This window comes from Sinocyclocheilus rhinocerous, unplaced genomic scaffold (assembly GCF_001515625.1).
Source record: "Sinocyclocheilus rhinocerous isolate Xijiao unplaced genomic scaffold, SAMN03320098_v1.1 scaffold509, whole genome shotgun sequence".
In the NCBI taxonomy this organism is placed as follows: domain Eukaryota; kingdom Metazoa; phylum Chordata; class Actinopteri; order Cypriniformes; family Cyprinidae; genus Sinocyclocheilus; species Sinocyclocheilus rhinocerous.
This window is the reverse complement of record NW_015652428.1, coordinates 1,136,865-1,162,802: the sequence shown is the minus strand read 5'-3', so window position 1 is coordinate 1,162,802 and position 25,938 is coordinate 1,136,865. Positions and strand designations below refer to the sequence as shown.

Here is a 25,938-nt window from a genome sequence, read left to right as displayed (position 1 = left end):
AGTGATTTCTGCATGTTAATTATTTCATCATAAAATAAATGTACACTTTTTAACCAATCGCAAGCTCTCTTAATCTATGTAAATTACTTAAAGGAGAAGTGTGCAGTTTCTTCATCAACTGGAATTTCAATCGTAATGACTGTTTTCAAACAAGTTTCTGTCCCTTTATTGGTCTGACAGACAGATAGCTGCGCCCCAAAAATCACACCATTGGTTCAGCTGCGGTTGCTATGCCAGGCAGGTCAAAATTCTCAAACAAACATAACAATGTTTTGACAAACAGAGCCGCAGTGTTTACATTTTCAGGTGAATCAACTTACGCACGGTTTACTTAGTTGTTTCTGCTTATTAAGTTGGACTAAAGTATTTTAACAGAGAGAAAATTTACAAATTTACACAACCAATCACAGTCTTTCTTATGCTGCCTAAACAATATGTTAAATGTTTCATAGGCGTGTTTGTAAGCATGTGTGCGCCTCACACACATCTGCGTCATGTCCCTCCACTCAGGGGTGGCCCATCAGATTATCCCACCTCCCTCCATCAGAATTCAATCTGTGGGGCAAATCTTGAATTATCCCAAGCTGCACCTGCACGTCCCTCTTGATTATAACCCTCCCTGCACACACCGCTGCCTTATCAACATCAAAGACAGATCTTACCTGTTTACCAGACCCATTTGGCTCTCGGTTTGAATAATTAATGCCGATTATAATTATTTTTCGGCCTAAGATGTTTGTAATATTAGACTTCAAAGACAACGCCCTCCGTTTGTGTTACGCTAATTACCTCCGCGTGGCCTTGTCATTGATTTCTGTCCATTCATAACACAGCCTTGATAAAGCCGAATGAAAATCCCTTGAAGACAAACCCTTCCCATAGACCTAGTTGTAATGGTGCACAATATGCAACAAGCAAGTTTAGCTTGTAATGATGTTGTTTGGAGTTAAGGAGAACCTTTTATTGTACGCAAGGAGTGTTTAGTATGGAACAGGCTGTTTTGAAAGCACAGGCTATGGTTTACACCCTTGTGTGCCAGCAATGGCATTGAGAGAAAAGAACGAGGGTGTCAAATTTATTGTTTATAATATAATTACAATGGATGTACATTTTTATACATCATTTTATCTTTTTGTGTTGCAGCATCAAGTTGAAAATAATAATGGAAAAAATATATTTAAAAAAAAAATACTTTGTTTTTTTATTTATTGTAGTATTTTAGTATTTTTTTTATTTTATTTAAATTATTTTTTATTTTAAAATAAGTATTATTTTTAGTATTTAATTAGATTATTGTTTTAAGGTACTTCATTATTAAAAAATTAGACTTTCTACAAGATCATGCGTTTTCAAGCACAAGCCCTAACTATGTATATTGTGAACGGTGTATCTGCCGTTACTGTGACATAAAATGACTCGTACTGCCCATCACTAGTGTGCGCATGTGTTGTTCCTCAGTGTGTTTGGCTGAGTAAATTACAGAGCCACTTTTTTTGAAGGCAGCTTTGGGGCATCTAAAAATAAGACTATAAATAGGTGTATGTTTGTACAACGGAAAGAGACACAGAAGGGGATTGAGTGCTCAGAGCAAGGGGACCTGTCAGAGACTATCATCATACAGTCCAGAAGCGTGTGCGATATTGCATTGTTCTTCATGTAATAGATATTTTGATTGTTTTTGTAATGAGATCTCTTTGTTGTTGTGGTAGTGGTATGGTGCAGTGTTTAAGATCTGAGCTGATTGTAGATTGTAGGATCGAACCTCTTAGGAAACCAATGTGTGCTTGAGCATGACAATTGACCGTAAGGTTTCTGAAAGAGGACCGAAATTTGTGTGCATGCATGTATGTTTTATTTATTTATTTAGAGTTGTTCTAGAAATTATAAAAATGCGAAAATATTTACTATACGTGTTTAGTAAATTTATTGATTTTATTTATACTCTATTCAGAGTTGTTCTATAAATTGTAAAATATGTGAAAATATTTACAATATATATTTCATTAATGTTTTTCATATGTTTTATATATGAAAAATTTTTACAATATAAAATCATATATACTATATAATATTATAAATAATATATAAAATACTAAATTATAATAACAAACTGAATTCAGAGCGGTTAAATTATAAGATATAAAAAAAAAAAAAACTAATATTTAATTTTAGAAATAACATTATCTTTGCATTTTTCTCACACAATAATTTTTGGGGGTTTTATTTATGTTTTTTCAAATTATTTATATTTTAGGAAGGGGGTCAAAAAGTTGGTGTCAAAAAGTTTTTAAATTCCTGTATTAGGCTACATCTTTCTTTCCCTACTGTTTGGTTGAACATGGAAATCAAATATTTCCCAGCCCCTCATTCACGTTTTACTCTTCCCACAGTACAGCTCATCAGCCTCAGTCCTCAGCGCTTTCTAATTAAAACAGCAGCAGCTGGCCTGCCTCCCCTATAGATGTGTCTGGATTCGCTTCACACGTCTTTAAGCTATCCTAACAATAATGTGCCACTCGAGGTGAGCTTGGAAGTTGGCACTTGCCAGTCAAAAAACGTACCTGTGATTGTCCTTGAAGGGTTTCTTCCACCCACGCAGTTTGTAAGCGAGTAAACGGCGCTCAGAGCTTTACAGCTCATCAGCGGCCCTTTGAGAGAGATGAGAGTTAACAACTGTGTTATGATCTGTGCAGATGCAGCAATGCAATATATAGCCTTGGTTTGAGCAAGCGGATCGATTTGAAAGCGTCAGCCGTGAAAGAAGAAGGTAAGGAGTGATGTGAGCTCCTGAGGCTTTGATAAAAGACTAGCCTTGGATGGATGTGAAGGTATGTAGTGTAGACAACAGCAGTCTGCTGTTCTGGAATCACACCACTGCTGACAGAGACCGTTTTCAAGATGTTCTCCATTTAGACTAAGACTCCTTATGAAACCTTGGATTCTAAATAAGCAGTTTGTATTACAGTGCTTTACTAGATAGTAGCTATGCTATTTGGCGAAAAACTACATGCAAGCAGTGGTTCCTAACCTTTTCAGTCTGCAGGTAAATTTTTTTATATTATTATTTTTATTTGATATATAAAAAAATAATACATATATATTGCAATAATATATTTTTATTTATATATAAAATATATATTTTTATTAATATATCAAATAAAAATATTATAGGTATATTAAATAATTGTCTATATTAACATAAAAATATATTAAAATAATTTAGTTATTGCAAATATTCATTAAAATATTGCCAGTTACTCTCTATGATAACATTGTATTAATTATCTGTATTAATTATCTGTCAGTGCTGTATTAATTAACTGTCAATTTGTAAATAATTTCTTGTCAGTTGTGTTTGTAATTGTAAGATATGATAATTTGGTGCGTGAGTTACATATTTATCAAAACATTGTCTGATGGCACATGACAAATAAGGAAGTTTATAATGAGAAATGTTCAACCATTACAAATCATATTGGTTGTATATGGTTTTCAAAAGGTATTACAGACATTTAAAAATTATTTACATTGAATCTATTTTTTAAAATTCAAATTATTTTTTGATTGTATAATTGCTAATGCTTATTTTCTCTATTTTCAATTTTTTTATGATTTATTAATACTGTTAAATGTAATCTTTAGCAAATCTTAAAATGAAAATAAATTTCATTTTAAGATTTACATTTTGTAAATGTATTTTGTGATTCCTAAATTCATGTAGCATTTAAAATTATTGATTTTACTTTAGTGTTTTTTTTTTTTTTTTAGAATTTTTTTTAGAATTTTTTAGAAAGTGAACATTTCTCTGTTATAAACCATATTGTGTTGTCATAACTGTTAATACACTTTCTCAGTGCACTTAAGTGTATGCCTCACTTTCATATGTTTTGTCTAGCCTGTAATTTTCATGAACAAAATTAAAGCTTTGTATTGCCTCTTTGTTGTAAGTCCCTTTGGATAAAAGCATCTGCTAAATGAATAATTTAGATGAATAAATTAAGGTTGGGAACTGCTGTTATAGAGAATGACCACACACAGTACTGGAACCACAGTAAAATCACATTTTAGTGACCTAGTTGGGGTCCATGCCATACAGAAGAGTCTTTCTTGAACAAATAGGACTATAGGGAGCAACTGTGCTATTGAGTTTCTGTGCTGCATGTGTGCAGTGGAGTAAAACTGTTGAATAAGGCCAGTTCCCTTCTCATTACCGTAGTTTATGCACACCGTCTGGCATGCAAAGTCCTTGAGCTTTCGCCAGTATCTCTCTGGCACGTCTTCCCCCTTGGTGAAGATGGAGGGCGACCCGTGGTGAGGGTCTGGACAATGATGAAGGGCCAGCATTAGCAAACCGCTCTCTATTTTTCCCTCGTTTTCTCTGAATGATGCCCTGATGGGTCACCAGATGCCAGTCTGAGCACCTGCTCATTCAGAGTTCCTGCCTACTGATTACCTGGAACGGTGTATAATGTGTTTATATATATATATATATATTAGGGGTGTAACGGTACACAAATATGACAGTTCGGTATGTACCTCGGTTTTAACGTCACGGTTCGGTATGATTTCGGTACAGCAGGGGGGAAACTTTTTTTTATTTTTTTTTTAAATGGTTTACTGAACAAGTTGCTCTTTCTTTAAATACATTCAGTTATAGTTTACATTTTCTTAGTGATAAAAATCTACCTCAGCTTATGCTTAAAACTATAGGGAGCCCTTTTACATTATAAGGTTACAATTAGGCCTAACAACTTAACCCAAACTTAAATTTAATTGCTATTTATTTTTAAATAGATGATCAACACTCAACTTAAAAAAATATATAAATAAATAAAAAAATTTAAAAAAAAAAAATTGTATGCAAACATGTAAATGGCACATAATGCCGTTTTTAAATTAACTTATAAATAATACAATTTCTAAGCTATTTGTTAAAATATATTCAATTACACAATGGCTGTCATAGCATGTTTCATAACAGATTAATTTAAACATACTGTACATTAAGTAATTAAGACTAACAGGTTTAGTAAAATATAATGAGTATATGGTGTAAAGTTAATACGTTTAATTACAGCATCCACCAGCAGAAACTAGATGGCAAAATCAGGCAAACCTCAACCCTTTGGTCTCTGCCAGTCGATTCTGCTTGCTGAATTGCTGTCTGACCTCTAACAACTAGTTAGCCAGTGCTGCACGCATGAGCTGCTACGTGCTTCATAATCTGATCAAGAATGGGTTCGCTGTCCTCAAACACCTCTCAATCATAATAAAATCTTGAAGGTGACCTTCACTGTCCTCGAGGAGAGATTTTCCCTTGTTTCTCCCTTAGAAGGTGATGCAACGGCCTCAAGGTCATTCAAATGTTAGGTCAATATTTGCTTTCACGTTAATAGTTTTTTTTTTCCATTTAATTTTTCTTTTTTCCTTGCACAGCATTCCTCTCTTTCACGGTAGTCATCTCTCGCTGTCGGTCTCAAGTATGCCAGCATTGATCTTTTATTTCCTCATCCTCCGTTGGGTCTTATCAAATTACAACTCCTAGGGTTTTTGTTTCCACCTCTATCAGCATGTGATGGATCCTGACGCAGCTGATCTGAGCGCAGCCCTTGTTTGTTGTGCATTATACGCCTCTTACCTGACTGTCAATGATCAGCTCAGTGATATGAAGCTACACATTGGATCAATAAAATGGCAGGGTTTATCTGAATGCATAATGAAGCCTCTTGAATTATCTTGCTATCAAGGTTTGCTTCGATGATATCAATGATAGTTGAACCTCTGACCGTATGTCAACCTAGATGCTAAGCTCATGAGTTTTAAAATCGACTCCTCTGATTTTAAAAGTGCTGTAGTAGTTACGATAATTAGGATTTCTATGTGCATGCGCATGTATTACAGTAGATTAGAACCCAGAATCCTTCATACTCAAAGCAGAAATGTAAACCATTGATTGATGATCGAGTGGTAATTGTTGAACCACTGACCTGCAAAAATCCCTGGTGTGAGATGTAGGAAATAAGTTATTAAATATTAAATATCACAAGTTAAATTTGAGCACTTGTGTTGGTTGGCGAGAATGATTGCTCATTCAAAAAGTATAATGAAAACGCATCTCACAAAGTAGTAAAGATCTAGATCAATACATTACATGCATGTTTGACACAATATGTGTTAATCACAAAAGTAAAAATTATATTACTATTGATGCACCAAAATGAAAATTCTAGGCCGAAACCCAAAATTCAGGATGCACTTGGCCAAAATCCGAAACTGAAAATTTTTACTTATTTTAAATTACAGCATAATAATGAGCACCATATAATATTTGAAACATTCACCATTTCTAGTGACAACCTGTCTATGCCAATTTTTAATGCAAAATAATATTCTTTTAGCTAGTGTAAATTTATTCTTAAAGGCAGTGTAGGTGATTTGGTTCAAAACAAAAAATGTTATGCTGGTTGAAAGTCCCTTCACATCCCGATAGCAATCACTAAGTTAAGTGGTCTAAATGTATTTCTATGTGTTTATATCATCTGTGGACGATATAAATTGGACGACCATAAAATGTTTGTCCAATCGTATTCCTCAGTCCGAGGGCTATGATAGGCTGTCCTACCTCCTCTCTTTGCTCACAGGACGTACGACACTCTCGCTTCATCCATTTGCCAAAGTTTAATGTTGCTCCTAAAGTCCTAAAGCTTTTAATTAGGCCTCTCACATGGTAGCAGTGCTCTCTCGACGCGCCCCCAAAGAGCTAATAGTAAACACTAATTTTCCAGTTAAAAAATTAGTGTTTACTATTGTCATTTTGCATTATTGACACACTATTTTCCTAATTAATGCTGTTAATTAGTCCTCTCACATGGTAGCAGTGCTCTCTCGACGCGCCCCCAAAGAGCTACACCGCAGTATAAAGGAAACAGGGATGAGCTTTCATAATGCGAAAGGTCACGTCCATGCGACAGCTGTGGTTTTAATCAGAATGGCTACTGAAACTTGCACGTTAAAGAGCCATCGTAAGTGTCACATGGGATTATTGAAGTTTGGAAAAGACTTTAAAGGGTAGGAAGAAGTTGTTAAAAGTATGAAACATCTTCACCGACCATCTGCCAGTGGCCTCATTTTGTTTAGGTGTCTAAAACCAGCCAACAAATTGCCTGGTTTTCTTTGATTCCATATTGCGAAGTTTCCTCACGGTTTCTCATCAATGAAGTCCTAACTGATGGTCCGCTGTGGTTTAAAAGTGCCAGCAAATCATCTCCGTCTGAAGTGTTGTGTTTCTTTATGGCCACCAGCAGCACTACACTGAATTTTGATAGCATGAAAACTGAAGAGCCCTCAAAAAAATCTCTTCGACCATTGAAGTCTTTTGAGATTCATGAGAAGCAGCTGGCTTGGAAGATTATCAAATGTTCCCGGTGCTCGAGAGTCCAGTCACTACTTTTCCTTGAAGTCCCGGCTCAGCCCCCATTTCCATAACAGCCATATAATACAGACTTTTGAGCGATGCAAGATGGGTAAAAGCAAAGTGACACTTTCACTTTTGTCCTTTTTGCAGGAAGTGCCTCAGGATGAACCAGGCCTAGTTTTGATTTGAGCTTGTGTTAGGTCAACTAAGGGCTGATTTGTTAAGATTAATTTGCCGCGGTTTAAAACGCTTGTGGCGATTAAATGCTGCAGGCTCTGCTCTTGTCTTTCTCTCAGCCGTTTATCGGCGTGTGGCCATGAATCGATTACGTGAGCTCTGTAAGTCTAGATGTAATATCACATGAGCCGTGAGCTGTAAAAGATTCAATTCCGTTCTCCACTCAACCTGGAAAATCTCTAGCGCCCGAAATGCAACAGTGTTTCGTTTTTTCATTCTTGTCAGAGAAAAATTAAAATTAGTCTACTCAAACCTCGGCAATCAAAAGGGTTTCTTTTTTGCTAAGCTCGAACCTTCAGTGGAAGCTAAGTTGTAATTTTTGACTTGTTAATTATTTCTAAGTAATATAGGTCACGTGCACACTGCAAAGTTTCAGGATAACTGCACCGTGAGCTGTAAAAGATTCAATTCCGTTCTCCACTCAACCTGGAAAATCTCTAGCGCCCGAAATGCAACAGTGTTTCGTTTTTTCATTCTTGTCAGAGAAAAATTAAAATTAGTCTACTCAAACCTCGGCAATCAAAAGGGTTTCTTGAAATTCCTGTCCATGCTAAGCTCGAACCTTCAGTGGAAGCTAAGTTGTAATTTTTGACTTGTTAATTATTTCTAAGTAATATAGGTCACGTGCACACTGCAAAGTTTCAGGAGTGATAACTGCATTTAAATACAGGAGTGAATCCCCTAAGTTATCGTTTTGTATGCGTACGGAGCAGAACTCACTCTCAAAACTACGATGATTGACACCATGGTAACCATAGCAGCATTCTGCCATCTCACATGTTTGGTATACGCTATTTTTAACCAAAGTAATATTACAATGACCAAAGACTCGTTATGTTCGGCGATTTTACCTAAACCCCCATCGACAGAAACATCATGTTTTGTTAATGTTTGGAAGGCTGCTTTTTCAGAGTGCACTTTTGAAGGGTTGCCATGTCCACTTATTATAAGCAACACTTATTAAGCGTCTTTGGGATTGATATTTGTGCTTGGCTCATAAACCGATCCAGTTTATGTAGTTAATGAAGTAGGCAGTTGCAGGTCGCTCTGTTATGGTATGTGGTTTATTTCCAAGATAGCACATTTGGATTTGAGTTTATTATGGGCTTGTTTTTATTTTTTTTCTAGTATGATCTGGCAACAGTAATGAGTCGAAACGTACCCTGTGATTCATTACGCCACACATACAGAAAAGACACAACTCTGATGTTTAAATACGTCATTAACAACTAGTTGTTCAGTTCGGTTCCATACACACTGTGTAGAATTTCTATAAATTCGGTTGTCAATACCTGCATTTTTAGAGAGTCAATTCAGTTGTAGAATGCAGTTGTCACTTGCGTAAATTACTGAACTGTGTATGTACAGAACAGAATTAAGTACTAAAAGGTAAATTGATTTCATTGTGTACATGGCCATAGATGTGGCGAGTTATCTTATGGCATTCGAAACGACCCTACGTTGGGCGCCACATTTGACTGCATGCATTAGGTTAGAGTTGGATTGGTCTTAAATTAGAAAGAACTACATATGGTGACTTAATGTGTAATTCCAAGCCATGCTAGGCTCAGTTCCCGGATGACGTACCGAGGACATTCTCAAAATGAGAGATGCTTTGCTCCCTGAGCCTTGGGGCTTTTCAGATTACGTGTCAATACAGTTTACTATACTCAGCGTGATGTATAGACGCTCGTGTAAACAATACCTTTATCTTTGTCCTCTAGGAAAGTAATTGCTTTTGTTTCCAGTCCTATTCCCTGTCAGACGTGTCCTTTCTTCATGTTTGCGTTTAGAGGTGATCAGGCAGAGGTACGCGGACCTGCCGGGAGAGTTGCTGATCGTGGAACTGGAGAAAGATCGGAATGGCTTGGGCCTCAGTCTGGCTGGGAACAGGGATCGCTCCTGCATGAGCATCTTCGTGGTGGGGATCACCGCCGGAGGGCCGGCCAGCCGAGATGGACACATCAAAGTGGGCGACGAGCTGTTGGAGGTGAAACGTGCAAACACACAGTCAAGTGATTGAGTGGTTGAGGTGCGGCTTAGAGAAGGTGAACATCTTCAACTTTTAGTGCAGTATTTCTTTAAAAAAATAAAATAAAATCACATCAAATCAAATTATTTGTTCATTAGCAGTCATTATAATTGATATGAATTGGTTAATTAATCAGTAGCCAATAATAATAATTAATGTAATTATTAATGTTATATTTTATTAATTGTTATTAATTACAGTTTTATTATATTATTTTTATTAATGATGTCACTTATACATATTCTTAATTTTAATTATAATTTATTTTATTATTAATTTAAATATGATTTCTATATATCTATCATCTATCTATCATCTATCTTATTTATAGTGTTTGTTTTGGTGATTTCAAATATCAACATTGGCTACCAGAAATCACTTACTCTGCCTTTAATGATATGCATTTAATATTATATATAATTAATATTAGTGAGTGACACATATTGCTCAATTAATATAAATTATTAATAATAATACAAAATATGTATCAAAGTGTCCCTGCCCTTTTTTACAAAGTGACTCTTAAATAGCTCCCAGTGAGGAACTGTGGGTCAGTTCTCAGGATTTAGAAACTATATCTCTCTCGCTTTCATTTTTTCTTTCTTTAGGTAATAGCCTTTTCCTGTTGAGCCCCTTGTAATCCACCGGGGGAAATGGTGGTTTCCATCAATTTCATTCTCAGTATGGTCTAATGCTGAATGAAGCATGGGGCTCAAGGGTCGTCTGGGTCAGTCTCATACAGGCAAAATCACTTTGAGTCTCGAGGGACGTGGTGGTCAGGCTGTCTGTTCTGGATGTGGATCAGCTGGTTCCGCTATCTCTGTCTTCATCTGTTTGTATCTGTGCCTGAGCTATTAATGTGCAAACACGAGTGTAGGGTTTTGCCTCAGATGGCCGGATGAATTTCAAATGAAGCCACCTGCCCTCAGTTTCACTATCTCTGTCTGTGCTTATCACTTTCCCTGCCTTCCTCTTCTGCTCGCTTTATCTCTCCAAGTGTTTCTCTAACTCCTTCAACCCCTCAACCTCACCATAAGATATAATTCATTGCGAGGTGAAACACACTGATAACGCCAGGTCACTTTTATGTTTATATTCATGCACAATTTTAATGTTTTTTCTCACGAGTGTGACTTTGAATTGAATTGGCCAAACCATTGACACAATGTGAATAATTAAAATATTTTTCAGTTTATTAAAAGAAAAAAGCGAATCCACAAATTAATATTTAATCAATTGATTATGTAATTTATTAAACATTTTGGTGAATTTATTTGACCATAAAATTAAAAAAAGATAATTAAAATATAATTAGGAATTATTTGTATTATTTATTATTAATTATATTACTATTAACGTTTATTTATGTCAAATACATTTAAATACAAATTTATACAGGTAATTAATAATATCATCTAATATTTCTGGAAATAGCACGGTTGTGTATATTATTTATTGTTTATGGGTAATTCATGCTTAACAATGAAAATTAAAAAAATACTTATTAAAAGAAAACTTATTAAAACTACACTTTTAGTTGACTTTAAAAAGACTCTGAATCCTGTTTGCTACTTTAATTTACATTCCGTTCAAATTTAGGAAGGCATTCGCAATTCATTTCTGAATGAACTCAGCTGATCCTCCATATTGCCTCATCCCACAATAAATTCCCTGATCTTTTCCCGTCCAGATGGCATTTTGGTTTCCACGTTCCTTTCCTCCTCAGAATTGCCTATCGATTTAGTAATTTGGTCAACACGTACGAATGCCGTATTTCGGTGTGGAGTTTGAGGCCCGGTGTAGCCGTGGCTCAGAGCCGTGCTCGCTGACCTTTGGCTAATATCTATCTCCATTAGACGTGAACACACTGCGGCATTAGTCACGATCCACTAGTGCTCCTGCCTAATGATTCTGTCACAGGTGATTGGAGACGCAAGTCAAACAGTCTCAAATACGTGTTCGCAAACTCAGATGTGGCTATTTGTAAACCAGTTCAGCAGAGCAAATTCTTACAAAAAAGGTACCATGGAATTACCACAGGTTTTGGATGTGGTTCTCTGTGTTCAAATGTAGATGAAGTTATGTCTGTATATTGGTTGTTGTCCATGTTATTTGTCATATCAGACACACATATTTTTTTTCACAGATTTTGGATTAAATTTATATGAATATATGTGGGAAAGTGTAAATTTTAGATATTGAAACTTGTTGCCATTTTCCCCAAGTTTCTCAGTTTTACCTTTTAAATTATCACACTTATTTATTTATTAATTTTATTTCATTTTATTGTGGCCATTGTCCACCAAGTTTATCAATTTTACCTTTTTTGTTTTGTGTTTTGGTTTAGTTTTTTTTTTTTTTTTGCCATTTTCCCCATGTTTTTCAATTTTAACTTTCATATATTCTCTTTTTTTTCTTTTTTTGTTTTGTTGCCATTTCCCCCCCAAGTTTCTCAGTTTTACTATTGTTGCCGTTTAGTTTTTTGTTTTTGTTTTTGCCATTTTGACCCAAGTTTCTCAGTTTCACCTTTTGAAATCTCACATTTTGTTTGCTTTTTTTTTTTGTTTTGTTTTTTTTTTTGTTTAGTTGCCAAGTTTCTTAGTTTTACCTTTGTTGCCATTTTTCCCTAAGTTTTGTTTTTGTTTGTTTTTTTGTTGTTTTTTGCCAATTTTCCCAAGTTTTTTAATTTTACCTTCAAAAATTTTCACACTTTTTTTTGTTTGTTTCTTCTTCTTTGTTTTCGTTCCCATTTCCCCACAAGTTTCTCAGTTTCACCTTTTAAATTTTCACACATTTTGTTTTTTTGTTGTTGTTTTTGCCAAGTTTCTTAGTTTTACCTTTGTTGCCATTTTGCCATATAAATTGGTCATAAAATGTTATAATACTACAATGTTAACACCATTTGACAGTTTTCTTTGACAATACTTATTTTTTGTCTTGTGCTAACAGAATTTTTTGTGCTTCCATCAGATAAACAACCAGGTGTTGTACGGCAGGAGCCACCAGAATGCATCGGCCATAATAAAAAGCGCCTCTTCAAAGGTCAAACTCGTCCTGGTCAGGTAAGAGACCCTCAGAGACAACCCTCAGCCTGCGGTTTTCTCACACTACCATCTGCTCATTACTAAGAAATGACTCTCATTTCAGCTTTATTATGAATTCTTTAACTTATTAAAAATAATGAGATCATACATTTATTATAATGTGTTAGTTTATTCCTCTGGAGTTTTGAAATGTGTGATTAATTGCACCAAATTGAAGAATAATATCGTTATCAATTATTGATTCATTGACAGCTCTAATATTTATAACAAGCTCAAAATGTTGTGAATTATTGTCACTGTCTTCAGCTTGAATCAGCATGTTATCAGAAACTGCCGTTCTTTCCTCCTTGCAATTACGCAAACCAAGCAATCTCACTTGCCCAGATACGAATGAAGTGCATTTTTTTCTCCGGTCCAAACTCCTTGATCAAGCTGAAAACCCGAGGCACCGTGGCTAATTAGGATCATAAAGCAGGCTTTTTAAGGAGGCAATGGCAGTCTGTAGGATTGATGCAATCTGAGTCAGTGCCAGTACTTTCGTTAAACATTCCCATCTGAAGTTAACGTGAGTTAAGAGAAAGCCATTTCTCTGTGTTCAGATGTAAATGCAGTTATGTCTGTATATTGGTTGACATAACTGCATTTACATCAAATACATAACTAAATTCTTGGGTTGAAATATTCCCTCTATATTCCACACTCTCAATTTATATATATATATATATATATATAAATTAATTGCACCAAATTCAAGAATAATATCATTCAATTTATATATATTATATATATAAAAGCAGTATCACACGAGTAGCAGTGCACTATGGCTGTATATCAGACAAAAAAGTATTCAAAAACACTGTTGAGTCAGAATTCCATAGGAAATGAATATGGGTCATTTCGACCCCATTATACCTTCTTGGGTTAATGATACAAAAAAAAAAAATTCTGATCATATAACCAAGAAATATTAATGACAGTGGGGAAAAAACTGTTTTTTTTTTCGTAGTAATTCGTAGAATATCAAATAAATGTTTTTATTAATAAAACATTTAATCACAGCATACCGGGTCAATTTGACCCCCATATGCATTCTTGGGTTACAATAGCAGTCTAGCATTTTAAACTCCATATCACCTTATCTCTGTCTCTTGTCACTTTGAAGAGTGGAGTCATCGTTCCTAAGTACCGAATCAGACGCATGCTGGCTTCTGTGGATTAGCAACACGAGCAAAGTCATGTGACATTGATGCATTTCTTGTGATACTTGATGGCATTTCTGGAGTTGGCATGTCCTCCCATCCAGAGAGTGAGGTGTGATATGGTGTAATAAACTGGAACTGCTATCACTATAAAGCATTTTTTGAAAGCTTTTAGAGGATTTTTGCAATGCAATACATGGTTATGAAACAGCACAGCCCATTAGTCCATCATAAACGAACACTGACTCTGTCATTAGGTGTAATCAGAGACTTATTATCTGTTTCTGTTCATATCTCGTGTTTCATATGAGTATTTGTTAGCTTGACCTTTATTTGACTGGTTGTTTTGTCAGTCCAACCGGTTTCGCTGATAACGGCTGTGTAAAGACACCAGTATCTCCTTGCTGTCTACAGCTAATTATCAGAAATCCGAGAAATATGATGGGCATCTCAGATTAAGTCTATCAAAACACATGTTTACATGCTACTGGATTCGCTTTAATGGATGCACGGTTTGCGTCTTTTATTGCGACAGTTTGGTCTGTAATTCAGACTGTTCGGAAAGCCCTTGTAAATGATTTGTATTGTGTCAAAAGTCATTCAGCGACACATGATGGAATGCAATAGAGAAAAGCATGTTGCCATGGTAAGATAACTGGCCAGTGGTCAAGACTGAACCGTGTCCACCTGTGACACGAATGGCAAAATGTCACAGTCTCATTGTGGCCAGTTTCCAAGTTGTTAAGCGCTGGGATTTCAGAGCTGGATGAAATCAGGACTAGTGACCCTAGTTAGTTCTGATTTGGTGTTTTCGATCTTCCTTCAGAAGGGGTTATTTGGAAACAAGCTGAGGATTGATCGTTTCATAAATTCTGATCACCTGCGTCAACCTTACCTTGACAAAAACACATTACCTGTAATTGGAAATGGGTCATTTAGTGCACAAAGACAATAATGCCAAGGTGAACAGAAGCAGGGGTGTAGGGAGCGATATTACTCGTCAACTCAAGATCTTGAGGAAGAGGCTCTGAGGATTCATAGCACAACATCTCAATTTATCTGGCCCATCAGTCCTTATCGATCTGAGCAGAGAAAACTGACAAGAGCCATGTGGGAACATGAGAAGCAGAGAAAGAGCGGGACCAATTTTGGTGTCGTTGAAAGGATGGGATTCATTTTTCTCAGTTAAGCCTTGTGCGAACATAGCCATTGATTTCCATAGTATGAAAAACTACTGTGGAAATCAATGGCTACTGTCAACTTTGTTGTGGTCAACAGAAGAAAAAAGCACATAGAGGTTTGGAACGACATGAGGGTGATTAAATGATGACCGAATTTTCTTTTTTGGGTGAACTGTACCTTTAAGATGTTTTGCTGGTGAAAAATAATACCATCATAATTTTGTGTGAATGTTTTTGTCAATTTGTGGAAAATTGACATGCTTTATACTTTTGTGCTATTGCATGGATTAACGTTAGATCTTTTCTGTCTGTTGATAGGAATGAAGATGCTATCAATCAAATGGCTGTCGCTCCTTTTCCTTCCCAGCCTTCCTCGTTCTACTCCAGTGAGGTAGGGTACATTATGAATAGCCACATTTGATTTTGTGTTGGTATCAGTGTTTTTGTCCTAACGAGTACAATTTCAATAGCACAATTTTGATGAACACCATGAAAACTCATTGGTCCAAAACATACTCCACTTAACATAAATGTTAAATATGTTATGCAAAAATAATATAAAAAAATATTTCAAAAGAATAATTAAAAAAGAAAATATATTTTTATTTAATTATAAATTAATAAATTATAATTTGAATATTGAAAAACAGAGATTTGAAAATAATAATTTGAAGAAGAAAATAAAAAATATTTTAATTCAATTAGCAAATTTATAAATTATTATTAAAAATATTAAATGTTATATTTAGAAATAAATATATTAGATTAAATGTAATAATTATTATTGTATTATTATTATTATATTGTAAATATTATAGTAATATTTATATGATAATATTTTATGTATTTATCCTTCATTTATTTATTTGTTTACTTAAATATTTAAATAATTGTTTGCATAAATTGCCTGTTAGTACAGATTAGAGATTACCGCCTCTTCATGCACTGCTAAGAACTGGAAGAGTTCAGCTGATTTCAGAACTGTTGTTTCAGACGCATCAGAATACGCCAGCAGTTCCAGCTCCAGCAGAGAAGCCACAGCTACCCGAGAGCCTCCCTCTGAGCAGAAGTTCACCTGAGCCGCCACTAATCAAGGTGAGTCCTCGCCGAATCGACACCCTCCAGCTTGTATGAAGGGTCAGCGGCCATTAATTGCTAATTTGTATTAAATTTAGGTTCGTTTTTTAATCACATTTTGTATATAATTAATTATACAAATACATATAATTATATATAAATAAAGATTCTATAAAAATACGGTTTCATGTAGAGTCCAATAAAAGTGTTGTGAATAAAAAAAAGATTTATTTTAGTCTGCCATGCAAGCCAGATATGATGCAAGAATGCAGCAACCAATTGCCATCATTATGAAAACAATAATGACTCTTGACTCAGCATTTTACGAGTCTGTCCCATCTCCCCTCGCTTTCATCCCCTCATTGTCAATCTGAGCTCGGACCAGCTGTTTCTGCTCTAAATGTGGATTTGTTTCGGTAAACAAACAGTTGAAAGCACCTCGGGGGCGCTTGACTCTAAACAGCAGCTCATTGTCATCGGCTGCCTCTAGCTTAACTCTGTCCTAGATGGAGGCAGCGAATCCAGTTTTGACCTAGTTGAGGCTCTGCGGGGAGTATCTAAACCTTGCGCTTTATTTTACCTGTTTGCCTGACTCCTCACACAGGATCAACCCAGCTTGGCGCCGACCGTGAGCTCCACGCAGACAGATCAAGTGCAGAAGACTTTCAGAGATGGAGAGTCAGCCTTAAAGGTGAGGAAACACCTAAGAAGATCTCAATGAGTATGTTCAGAATCACATACTACCTGTACTATATTTGCAAAATGTGCAAAATGTACTGTATACTGTGCTCAGTATGTAATGCAAATTTATTGTATATATAATAATAATAATAATACCTTTAATTTTTAGGCGCCTTTCAAAACACTCAAGGACACCTTACATCATAAAAGAACAGCAATAAAATACAAAATACAAAGCTATACAAAACACACAGACATACAAATCAAACAATCAAATCACTAAAAGCTATTCTAAACAGATAAGTTTTAATCTGAGCTTTAAAGAGGGAAATAGAATCCAGCTGGCGAATGTGCAGTGGCTAAGAATTACAGAATTTTGGCGCAGCACAACTAAAAGCCCTACCACCAAAAGAACTCAATATATAAAATACCCATAGAAATAATTTATTATTGTTTATTATTTATAAATCAATTTATATATGTATATATAATATAATATAAATATAGGTATAATATAAATGTTATATCAGAATGTTTATTTTATTTAAATAATTTTCAAACTTTTTACATTTTTATTTTCAGCTTATTTATATAATAAATGCACAACCATGTATGTATATATAAATATAATTCAGTATATATATAAATAAAATTCAGAAGCCCTGATTTTTAATGCAGTTTCAGGTCTTTGAACCTCGCTGTATTTATAGAAAATAGAGGGGAAACCTCCAACATAGTGATGTAATGTTAAAACATTTTGCATTTTTAATTTAGTGAGTGGCATTTAGTTGTAGTATGCATATATACTATAGTTAATATACAGTACTTTGCCAATTTTCTGTATTAATGCAATTGTTACATAAATTAGTTATTGTTTTTTTTTATATAAATTTGATTTTGATTTGATTTAAATGATTGTCTATAATTATCTATATAATTTGCTTTAAATAACATTTTTCAATCCAAGATTTTCAATACAGCCAATGTATTTATGGAAAATTGTAAAAAGTGTTTAAAACATTTATTGTATCGCTAGTAATGCATTTCCATCTTTGCCGTTTTACTCATGAATCAAAAGTGCCATGAATATTAGTCAGTTTCATGATTGCTCCATTAAATTTTGGTTGTGTAGCTTGTTATACTGAGCGACAGAACTAATTAAGGTCTATTAATCATCTCAGAAGCTGAAATCTTCAGAGAAAATATTGGAGTCTCCAAGCGAACAGCCACCCAAGCCTCTTGTGGAGCAGGTGTGTTTGTTCATTAAAGTGTATGTTTGGGTGACACAAAACTCCATTTGCAACACATTTAACTTCCTTAGTCATCATTAATACATTCATTTTGAGTTCCTCTTTACTTTAATTGAGTTGCATGCAAGTTAGATGAGATTTTTGGATGAGATCTAAACAGCTGCCAAAACACGGAAGCTCTGCCTAGACAAAACATGGCAGCCGTTAGTAAACAGTCTAACCGCTGTGTCTGTCTGTCTGTGTTCCTGTGGACTCGTCCTTGTTCTGGATTATCCCCAGATCACCAGTCTTCCAAAAATCCAGAGGAATTCCACCAAGCCCTCAGCAGGTTCTCTGGAGGTCACATCCTCAGGATCATACGTGCCAGTGTCCGGCACCAGCCCTGACTTCGAGTACTGCAGCAAAGGTGCAACACGCTCAGTGTCATAAATTGTGTTGAAAATTAAAGTAACAATGTAAAGTCTTTTAATGTTTTTATGGACTTTTTTTTTTGTTGCGCTGCAATCTGTGGCGCCGAAATGCATGTTTAATCAAGGCTGAAATGAAAACAACACAGGGCTGTCATGTGGATTTGCCTCAGCCTCTTTGAACACTGACAGTTGTTGTTTTTTCAAAGAAGAATTTCTTTTCTTTTCACTCGGAGTGTTTATAAAAACACTGAACATGAAGGACTTGCATCATCTTTATCTCTCTGTGTGTGTTTCAGACCCTGCTACATGTCCCATAGTTCCAGGACAAGAGACGGTTATTGAGATTTCTAAAGGCCGGTCTGGACTGGGTCTCAGTATAGTTGGCGGCAAAGATACTCAGCTGGTACGATACCAGAAGTAAATGTGTTTGTGTGTGTGTGTGTGTGTGTGTGCGTGCGTGTGCACTTTGCTTTATTTTGTACATTTTTGTTATATGTTTTTGTTTTTGTTTGTTTTTCGTTATTATTATTTTTCAGTATTGTTTTTTGTTTTATTTGTATTTTTGTTCTTTTTTTCCTGTTTTGTGTTTTATCTTTTTTATTTGTTTGAATTTTGCTATTTGGGGAGGGGGGGTGTATTTTCTCTGTTTTGTTTTTTGTTTTGCTTGTGTTTTGTTTTTTGTCTTGTATTTGTTTAGATTTTTCTGTTTTGTTTTTTCTGTTTAGTATTTTGTCTTGTATTTGTTTTAATTTTTGCTACATTTTTATTTATTTATTTTTTGTTTGTTTTGTTTTGTATTTTTCTGTTTTGTTTGTTTTTTGTCTTTTAGTTTTGTCTTGTGTATTTGTTGTTTTTTCTGTTTAGTTTTGTCTTTTGCATATTTTTTTTTCCAGTTTGCTAACAAACACCTAACCACTGAAAACAGAAATCATTAATAAATAAATGATTTCTGTTTTCAGTGGTTAAGTGTTTGTTAGCAAACAGGCTGAAATCACATACAGCACCTTTGATTGAAACACATGCATCAAGAGACCGTTTTAATGACCGTTTCAGTCAATAACACATTTATTGTTGTTGATTGCTTATTTTTAACTAGATTTGGTAGTGTACACACGCAGGATGCTTTCTTATGTTCAAAAATAGCTAGATAAATGACAGGGATCATTCTTTCCAGTGGGCCGCAGGGCTGCATCAGAACAGGCAGGTCACAGCAGGAGCTTTTTGTCTGCCCTGACTTTCTCTGCCGGGCTGCAGAGACGAACATCGCCTCAGGTTTTTATCTGTGCGCTGCCACCTCGCCATCATAATTCTGCAATGCTCCGGCTCTGTGGTCTAGTTTAGCTGTTAAAGGCTTCCATGAGTCATCAAAACCAACCCTCGGGCTCCACAGGTTTTCAGCAGAAAAATGTCTCAGTGTGTGTTTTTATATAAAAGGATTTTAAAGGTGAAGGGGAGCAAAAATTGCATACCCTCATGTCGCTCCAAATCAGTATGACATACTTTCTTCTGTGGAACACAAAAGGAGATATTTTAGGTTGCTCTCTTCCATTCAGTTACAAAAAATAGTGACTTAAGCTTTCAAGTTTCAATAAAGGATGCTAATAAAAGTATCATTGAAGTGATCTGTATGGCACATTCACTATATTAATCTTGCTATAGTCTTCTGAATTCCTGAATACAACAGCTTTTTGCAAGGAACAAATTTTTGTTATCAAAGTTATTATTCAGTGATAATCTTTTACTCCAGTGAGCTCTCACTGAATCAATTCAGTGAGTTGAACTCGAGAACCTGATCAGTTCATTTCATAAACAAATCATTCCGTTTTTGTGAACTGGGAGATTCATTAAAGAGATCTGACTCAAAAGAATGATTGATTCACAAAATAGAAAATGTCCAGATTTTTAGTGCATAATAATGAGCAGTGTTGGTATTGTTAACTAAAATTGAAACTATTAAAAATAGTTTTCATAATTAAAATACAGCTAACATAAAATAAAATAAATATTACATGAAAAACTTTATAGAGAATGTTGCCTTAGCAGCTATATAAAATTTAAGTTAAAGTAATAAAGCACTAAAAATTACTGAAGTATTACAATTACTAATATTAAAACTTAAATAAAAATAAATAGCAATGTAGAAATAGAAAACAAAAATGTAAATGTAAAAAAAAAGACGAGCACTAACAAAATTTACTAAACCATTATTAAACTAAAATGAAAAAAAGCTCATTCAGAATATTACTTTTCATATTAATATTTAATATTTAATATTGTTATTAATAATTCAAAAGTACTATTATAGTATGTAAATAATTCTACTTTAACACTGATAACTTTCAACTTTTGTTTTTTTTTTCACACAAGTCTATGCTAGGACTTATACTAAAATATGGCTAAAGAGTCACTTTTGTGTTACTTTTGTCTCCTTTATAAAGCTTTGAATCTTCCATTTCAAGCTTCATTGTAATTTTTTCTGTTTTATACGAATTTGAAACAACGTAAGGGTGAGTAAATGGTGACAGAATAAATTTTTTTAGGTGAGCTATCCTTTAAGAAACATGTGATAGGAATTTGTAGTTTCTTTGCCATATTCCTCCTCTTCACACACATTTCTCATCTTTTCAGGATGCCATAGTGATTCATGAAGTGTATGAGGAGGGGGCGGCGGCGCGGGACGGTCGGCTCTGGGCTGGAGATCAGATTCTCGAGGTTTGTTTGTGTGTGTGTGTGTGTGTGTGAGAGAGAGAGAGAGAGAGAGAGAGAGTGTGTTGCAAGGTTGTAGAGCAGGATGCATCTGCAATGTCTCTGACAGCTGGTCTGCCTTGAGCAAAATGGAAATGTGATGTTGGTTTGAGGGTCACTATTATTGTGAATAATAAGAATAGAGAGATGTGACTAGGAGAGTTTACAATCATAAGATCTGAGCAGTGCTTCTCTGTCTTTAATTTAGACGATAGCTCCATCTTCTGGACATCGAGTAGCGTGAGCATTAGCTCTTGCTATGTGCCGAATGTGCTGTATTTATTCATATTATGAATTAGCTTTTATTTTTAGATTTTCAGTTTTCTTTTTAATTTGAGTTTACTTTTTAGTAATTGTGTGTCATTTATTATTATTATCATATTATTCTATTTATTATTATTTTTTAATAGTAATTCTGAATAGCTTTAATTTTGCGTAATTGTTTTGTTTGTTAATGTGTATGGAAACTGGGTCCTCTGGCGCCCCCTGCAGGTGAATGGAGTGGATCTGCACAGCGTGGCTCACGAAGACGCAATAGCTGCTCTACGGCAAACACCAGCCGAAGTGCGGTTGACGGTCCTGCGAGATGAGGCGCAATACAGGGACGAGGAGAACCTCGACGTGTTCCGCATTGAACTTCAGAAGAGAACCGGACGCGGGCTGGGCCTGAGCATCGTTGGGAAGAGGTGAGTGCAAACTTGTTTTCCTTATGAGGAGAAGAGAAATTTTTTTTTTAATAAAATGATTTAGAAAATGCACAAAGCACAATACAATATAATTTTAAAATAGTATCGTAATAAAATGGCCAGTACAGTAAATATTAATAAAATTAAGAGTACAGTAATTTTGAAAAAATAATATAATGAAATGCACAGTACAATAATAATTAAATGTGTAATACAGTATTTTTAAAATAAATAAAACAATGCATAATACTATAATCATTTTAACCCTTTAAGCCCTGAGGGCATTTTGCCTCACTGAAGTTGATGTTTTTTCTGAGTGACATAACTCATAACTCAAAGACTGTAGCAAGGAGAGTCAAAAGGTTGGTATCGTTTGATAGATAACTTTCTGTACTTTCAGTGGGAAAAAATTATTTCATTTGGACATTCTCCTGCTGAGAAATAGCTGATAAAAATGTAGGAAAATTTGAGTGCTCAAGAGAAATGTTTCATATCTGTCTTATTTGACATTCAATATCTCAGGACAGAAATAAGGTAGGAGGAAAATTATTTTTTTTGATGATGTTCCCCAGCATGTTAGCTGTTTCTGTTTCAAATTTTGTGGTGATGGCATAAAGTATCCAAAAGTTACAGTATTTTGTAACAAAACAGGCCTTTTTGTTTAGCTCTTCACTGCCTGAAGGAATTTTAAAAACTGTTGTTTTCTGAGTGCCATACACAAAAATAATGACTCATAACTCCAAGACCGTAGCAAGGAAAGTCAAAAGGTAGGTATCGTCTGATAGAAATTTTTCTATATATTTATGGAGGAAAAAAATCTTTGCATTTGAATATTCTCGTGCCGAGAAATAGGTGATAAAATGTAAGAAAAATTAGTGTGGTCAAGGGAAATTTTTCATATAATTCTTATTTGACGTTCAGTATCTCATGAAAGATATATGGTAGGAGAAAAATTCTTTTTTGGTGATGTTCCCCAACATGTGTGCTGTATGTGAATTAAATTTTGTGGTGATATCATGAAGTAATCAAAAGTTACAGCATTTGGTACCAAGGTAGCCCTTCTCGTAGCCCTTAACAGTTTTGAAATTGTTGTTTTGAATTTGAAGTAATGCCTCACTCAAGTTTAGTCAAAGCCCCCAAAAATTATACTTGTTTTATTCTACTCGATGAGCCCTTTCAAATTACATATGACACATGACTATCTGAGCTGTATGATGTTTCTGACATATTAGAGACCATGGCACAAAAACATTTTTCATAAATTATGAAAACATTTTTTTCTATTTATCCGCAAATAACTCTGCACTACTTTGGAGGTCAGACTCCAAGCCGGCGGTACGGTCAGGGTTAAAGGGACTGCTCAGCACTCCTTAAGAGCTGACCAAAATGATTACATTCATTAAAAAACTGAGATTCTAAGCTTTAAAATGATATCTAATTTATGTTATTCCATTTAGTGGTTGCTGAGTAATATGATTATGAATGTTGTTTTGGGGTGCCGGCCCGCCAGCGGGCCGCTTAGGGCTTAAAAAGTTAAAATACAATAAAATATAATTATTTTAAAATAATAAAAATTCACAGTTTAATATTTTTAAATAATACATTTATTAATTTAGCAGACAATTTTATTCAAAGCAACTTACATTTTCAAAATGCACAGTACAGTTATCCAAAGCAACTTATAAATAAAATACACAGTACAATGATCCTTTTGAAATAAACTAATAGAATGAAATGCACAATACACTAATTTAAAATAAGATAAAATGTACAATACAATAGCAGTCATTTAAAAAAATAATAGAATAAAATAATACTATAGTAGTTTTATACAGTAATAGTTTTTAAAATTAAATAATAATAAATTATGCATAATTTAATTAAATGCATAATTGAAGAATATAAAAAAAAAATTAAAAAAAACGAACTGCACAATACAATAGTTGTTTTGGTTGTACACAGATATGGCATTTCCTACATTTCCTCTTTCTTGTTTTCTCTCTCTTCAGAAATGGTAAGGGTGTGTTCATCTCAGATGTGGTGAAGGGCGGAGCGGCTGATCTGGACGGCAGGCTGATGCAGGGTGATCAGATCCTGTCTGTGGATGGAGAGGACATGAGACAGGCCTCACAGGAGACTGTTGCCGCCATTCTCAAGGTGAGCTCCACCTGAATCCTAAAACTCAAGCCCAGTTTACAACACGTTTCAAAAGCAGGCTACAAGAGCAGATTTATTTGCAGCGGCAGTTGCGGGATACTGCCCCTAGGTGTCGCTGTTTGATTGTGTATTTAGTGGCTGTTGAGGTCTGTGGTATTTATAAACAATTTCGGATTTCTTATTTAAACATTTTGTTTTGTCTACAACCACATTGATGAATTCAAAGAGATTTTATTAAAAAAATGCTGCAAAGTTTATTCCTATTAAAAAGAGCTTGAAGCATTCATGGGGGTCTAAAGTGTTATGTAGGACCACATAATTCATTTCAAGTGACAAAAACACTGAATTTCATATGTCTTATATAATGGTCACGATATACACCATATTTAAATATGTCAGCATACAGGTTGTACCGTCAAATTAAATGTGGCATCTAACCCACCCGTTTCATTTGTTTACATGTAGATCAGATGCACATTCACTCTATTAACAGTTTTGGCCTCCTGTAATATTTTTTTATTTAAACAGTACCATCAGATCAGTTTATCACAGTGTTTGCTAAGGTCAGCACAGATATCAGCATATCAGCTATCCCCAAAAATGTGCTCGAAATTGATATTAAACAATATCCAGCCCAACCCTTCTGTAAGTTTTAAGTCATTAAAATTCAAGTAACGTCCAACACTTTGACAAGGCCCTTTGACATGATTCACATTAGTGTTCCCCAGAAATTATTTTTTCTAAAATTAATAACAACAAATTGAATTGAGTAATAACATTGTGTTACAAATGTTATTACAAAGAGTTAATAGAATCATATGTTATATATAATGCCAAAATTGCAGAATAAACCTTGTCAGTTTTGTCATGTTGTTAAGATGTTTGTTTGTTTTTTAGCTTAAACATGACATCATATGTATGTATATAATATATGTATATAAATATAATACACTATTATATATTATACATATTACAATATATTATACACATTATATAGTTTATGCAAATTAATAGAAAATTGTCCATGCATGGCGCTCTCTGCTGCTCTTTGGGAGTCATGTGAAAAGGCCTTAATGATAATGTTCTGAACAGGGCAAAAAGAAGCTGCAGTATTGTGCCAGTTGGTGGAATTGTGGGAAATGTTGGCTTGAATGAGGTTGCATTGAGCCCGTGTTGTTTGGCTGTACCCTCCCTGTGGAGTTCAGCTCAATGGGGTTGGCTCTCTGGACGAGAGCGAGGATGTGTTGTGGCATCAGGTCTTTGCATGTGTGTGTAAAGGTTCTCGAAAGTATGTGAAAGTGTATTTGAGAGGAAATGAGTAAGAAGACACAGTCCACAGTGCCAAACCTGTGTGTGCTGTGATCCTGCAGTGCGCCAGGGGCAAGGTGCTGTTGGAGCTGGGCCGACTGAAGGCTGCCTCCTGGATCTCTTCCAGATGCACCTCCCAGGGAAGTCAGGTGTGTAGCCTGTGCCCAACACCTCATTGGGCTTCCCTGCCACGTCTTAAAAACTCGAAGTCCAGCATGCTGAGCTCTAACCCAATCAATAGTGCATGTTAGTGGACAGGCAAACCAGCGTTTACTGCTGTGGGCATCTGTGTGTGTTACTCATCCATATTGCCTGAGAAAGCAAAGGGAGTGTGTGTTTACGTGTCCGCATGCACTCACTTGTCACTAACCGAGACGTATGCATGTGCGATGGCATGAGTATGTTGTATATATGTGTGGAATAGCACCTTCAGCTAACTCTTTCTACTTTAGATGAGCCACGTGAGCGCCAACAGCAGCACCCCAACCCCCATGCCCCCTGCTGTGGCCCCGCCCCC

General features: G+C 35.1%; 1 protein-coding gene across 1 annotated transcript in view; it reads left to right on the top strand.

Moving 5' to 3' along the window:
• LOC107715056 (inaD-like protein) overlaps positions 1-25,938 on the top strand; it is a 108,412-nt gene that overhangs the window by 74,701 nt on the left and 7,773 nt on the right. The window contains exons 29-41 of the mRNA XM_016521099.1: positions 9,445-9,641; positions 12,654-12,745; positions 15,426-15,498; positions 16,101-16,202; positions 16,789-16,875; positions 18,047-18,115; positions 18,395-18,521; positions 18,822-18,928; positions 21,154-21,237; positions 21,763-21,956; positions 23,966-24,113; positions 25,484-25,570; positions 25,874-25,938. Of these exons, the coding sequence (XP_016376585.1) occupies positions 9,445-9,641; positions 12,654-12,745; positions 15,426-15,498; positions 16,101-16,202; positions 16,789-16,875; positions 18,047-18,115; positions 18,395-18,521; positions 18,822-18,928; positions 21,154-21,237; positions 21,763-21,956; positions 23,966-24,113; positions 25,484-25,570; positions 25,874-25,938 (1,432 nt within the window). The remainder of the gene's footprint in view (positions 1-9,444; positions 9,642-12,653; positions 12,746-15,425; positions 15,499-16,100; positions 16,203-16,788; positions 16,876-18,046; positions 18,116-18,394; positions 18,522-18,821; positions 18,929-21,153; positions 21,238-21,762; positions 21,957-23,965; positions 24,114-25,483; positions 25,571-25,873) is intronic.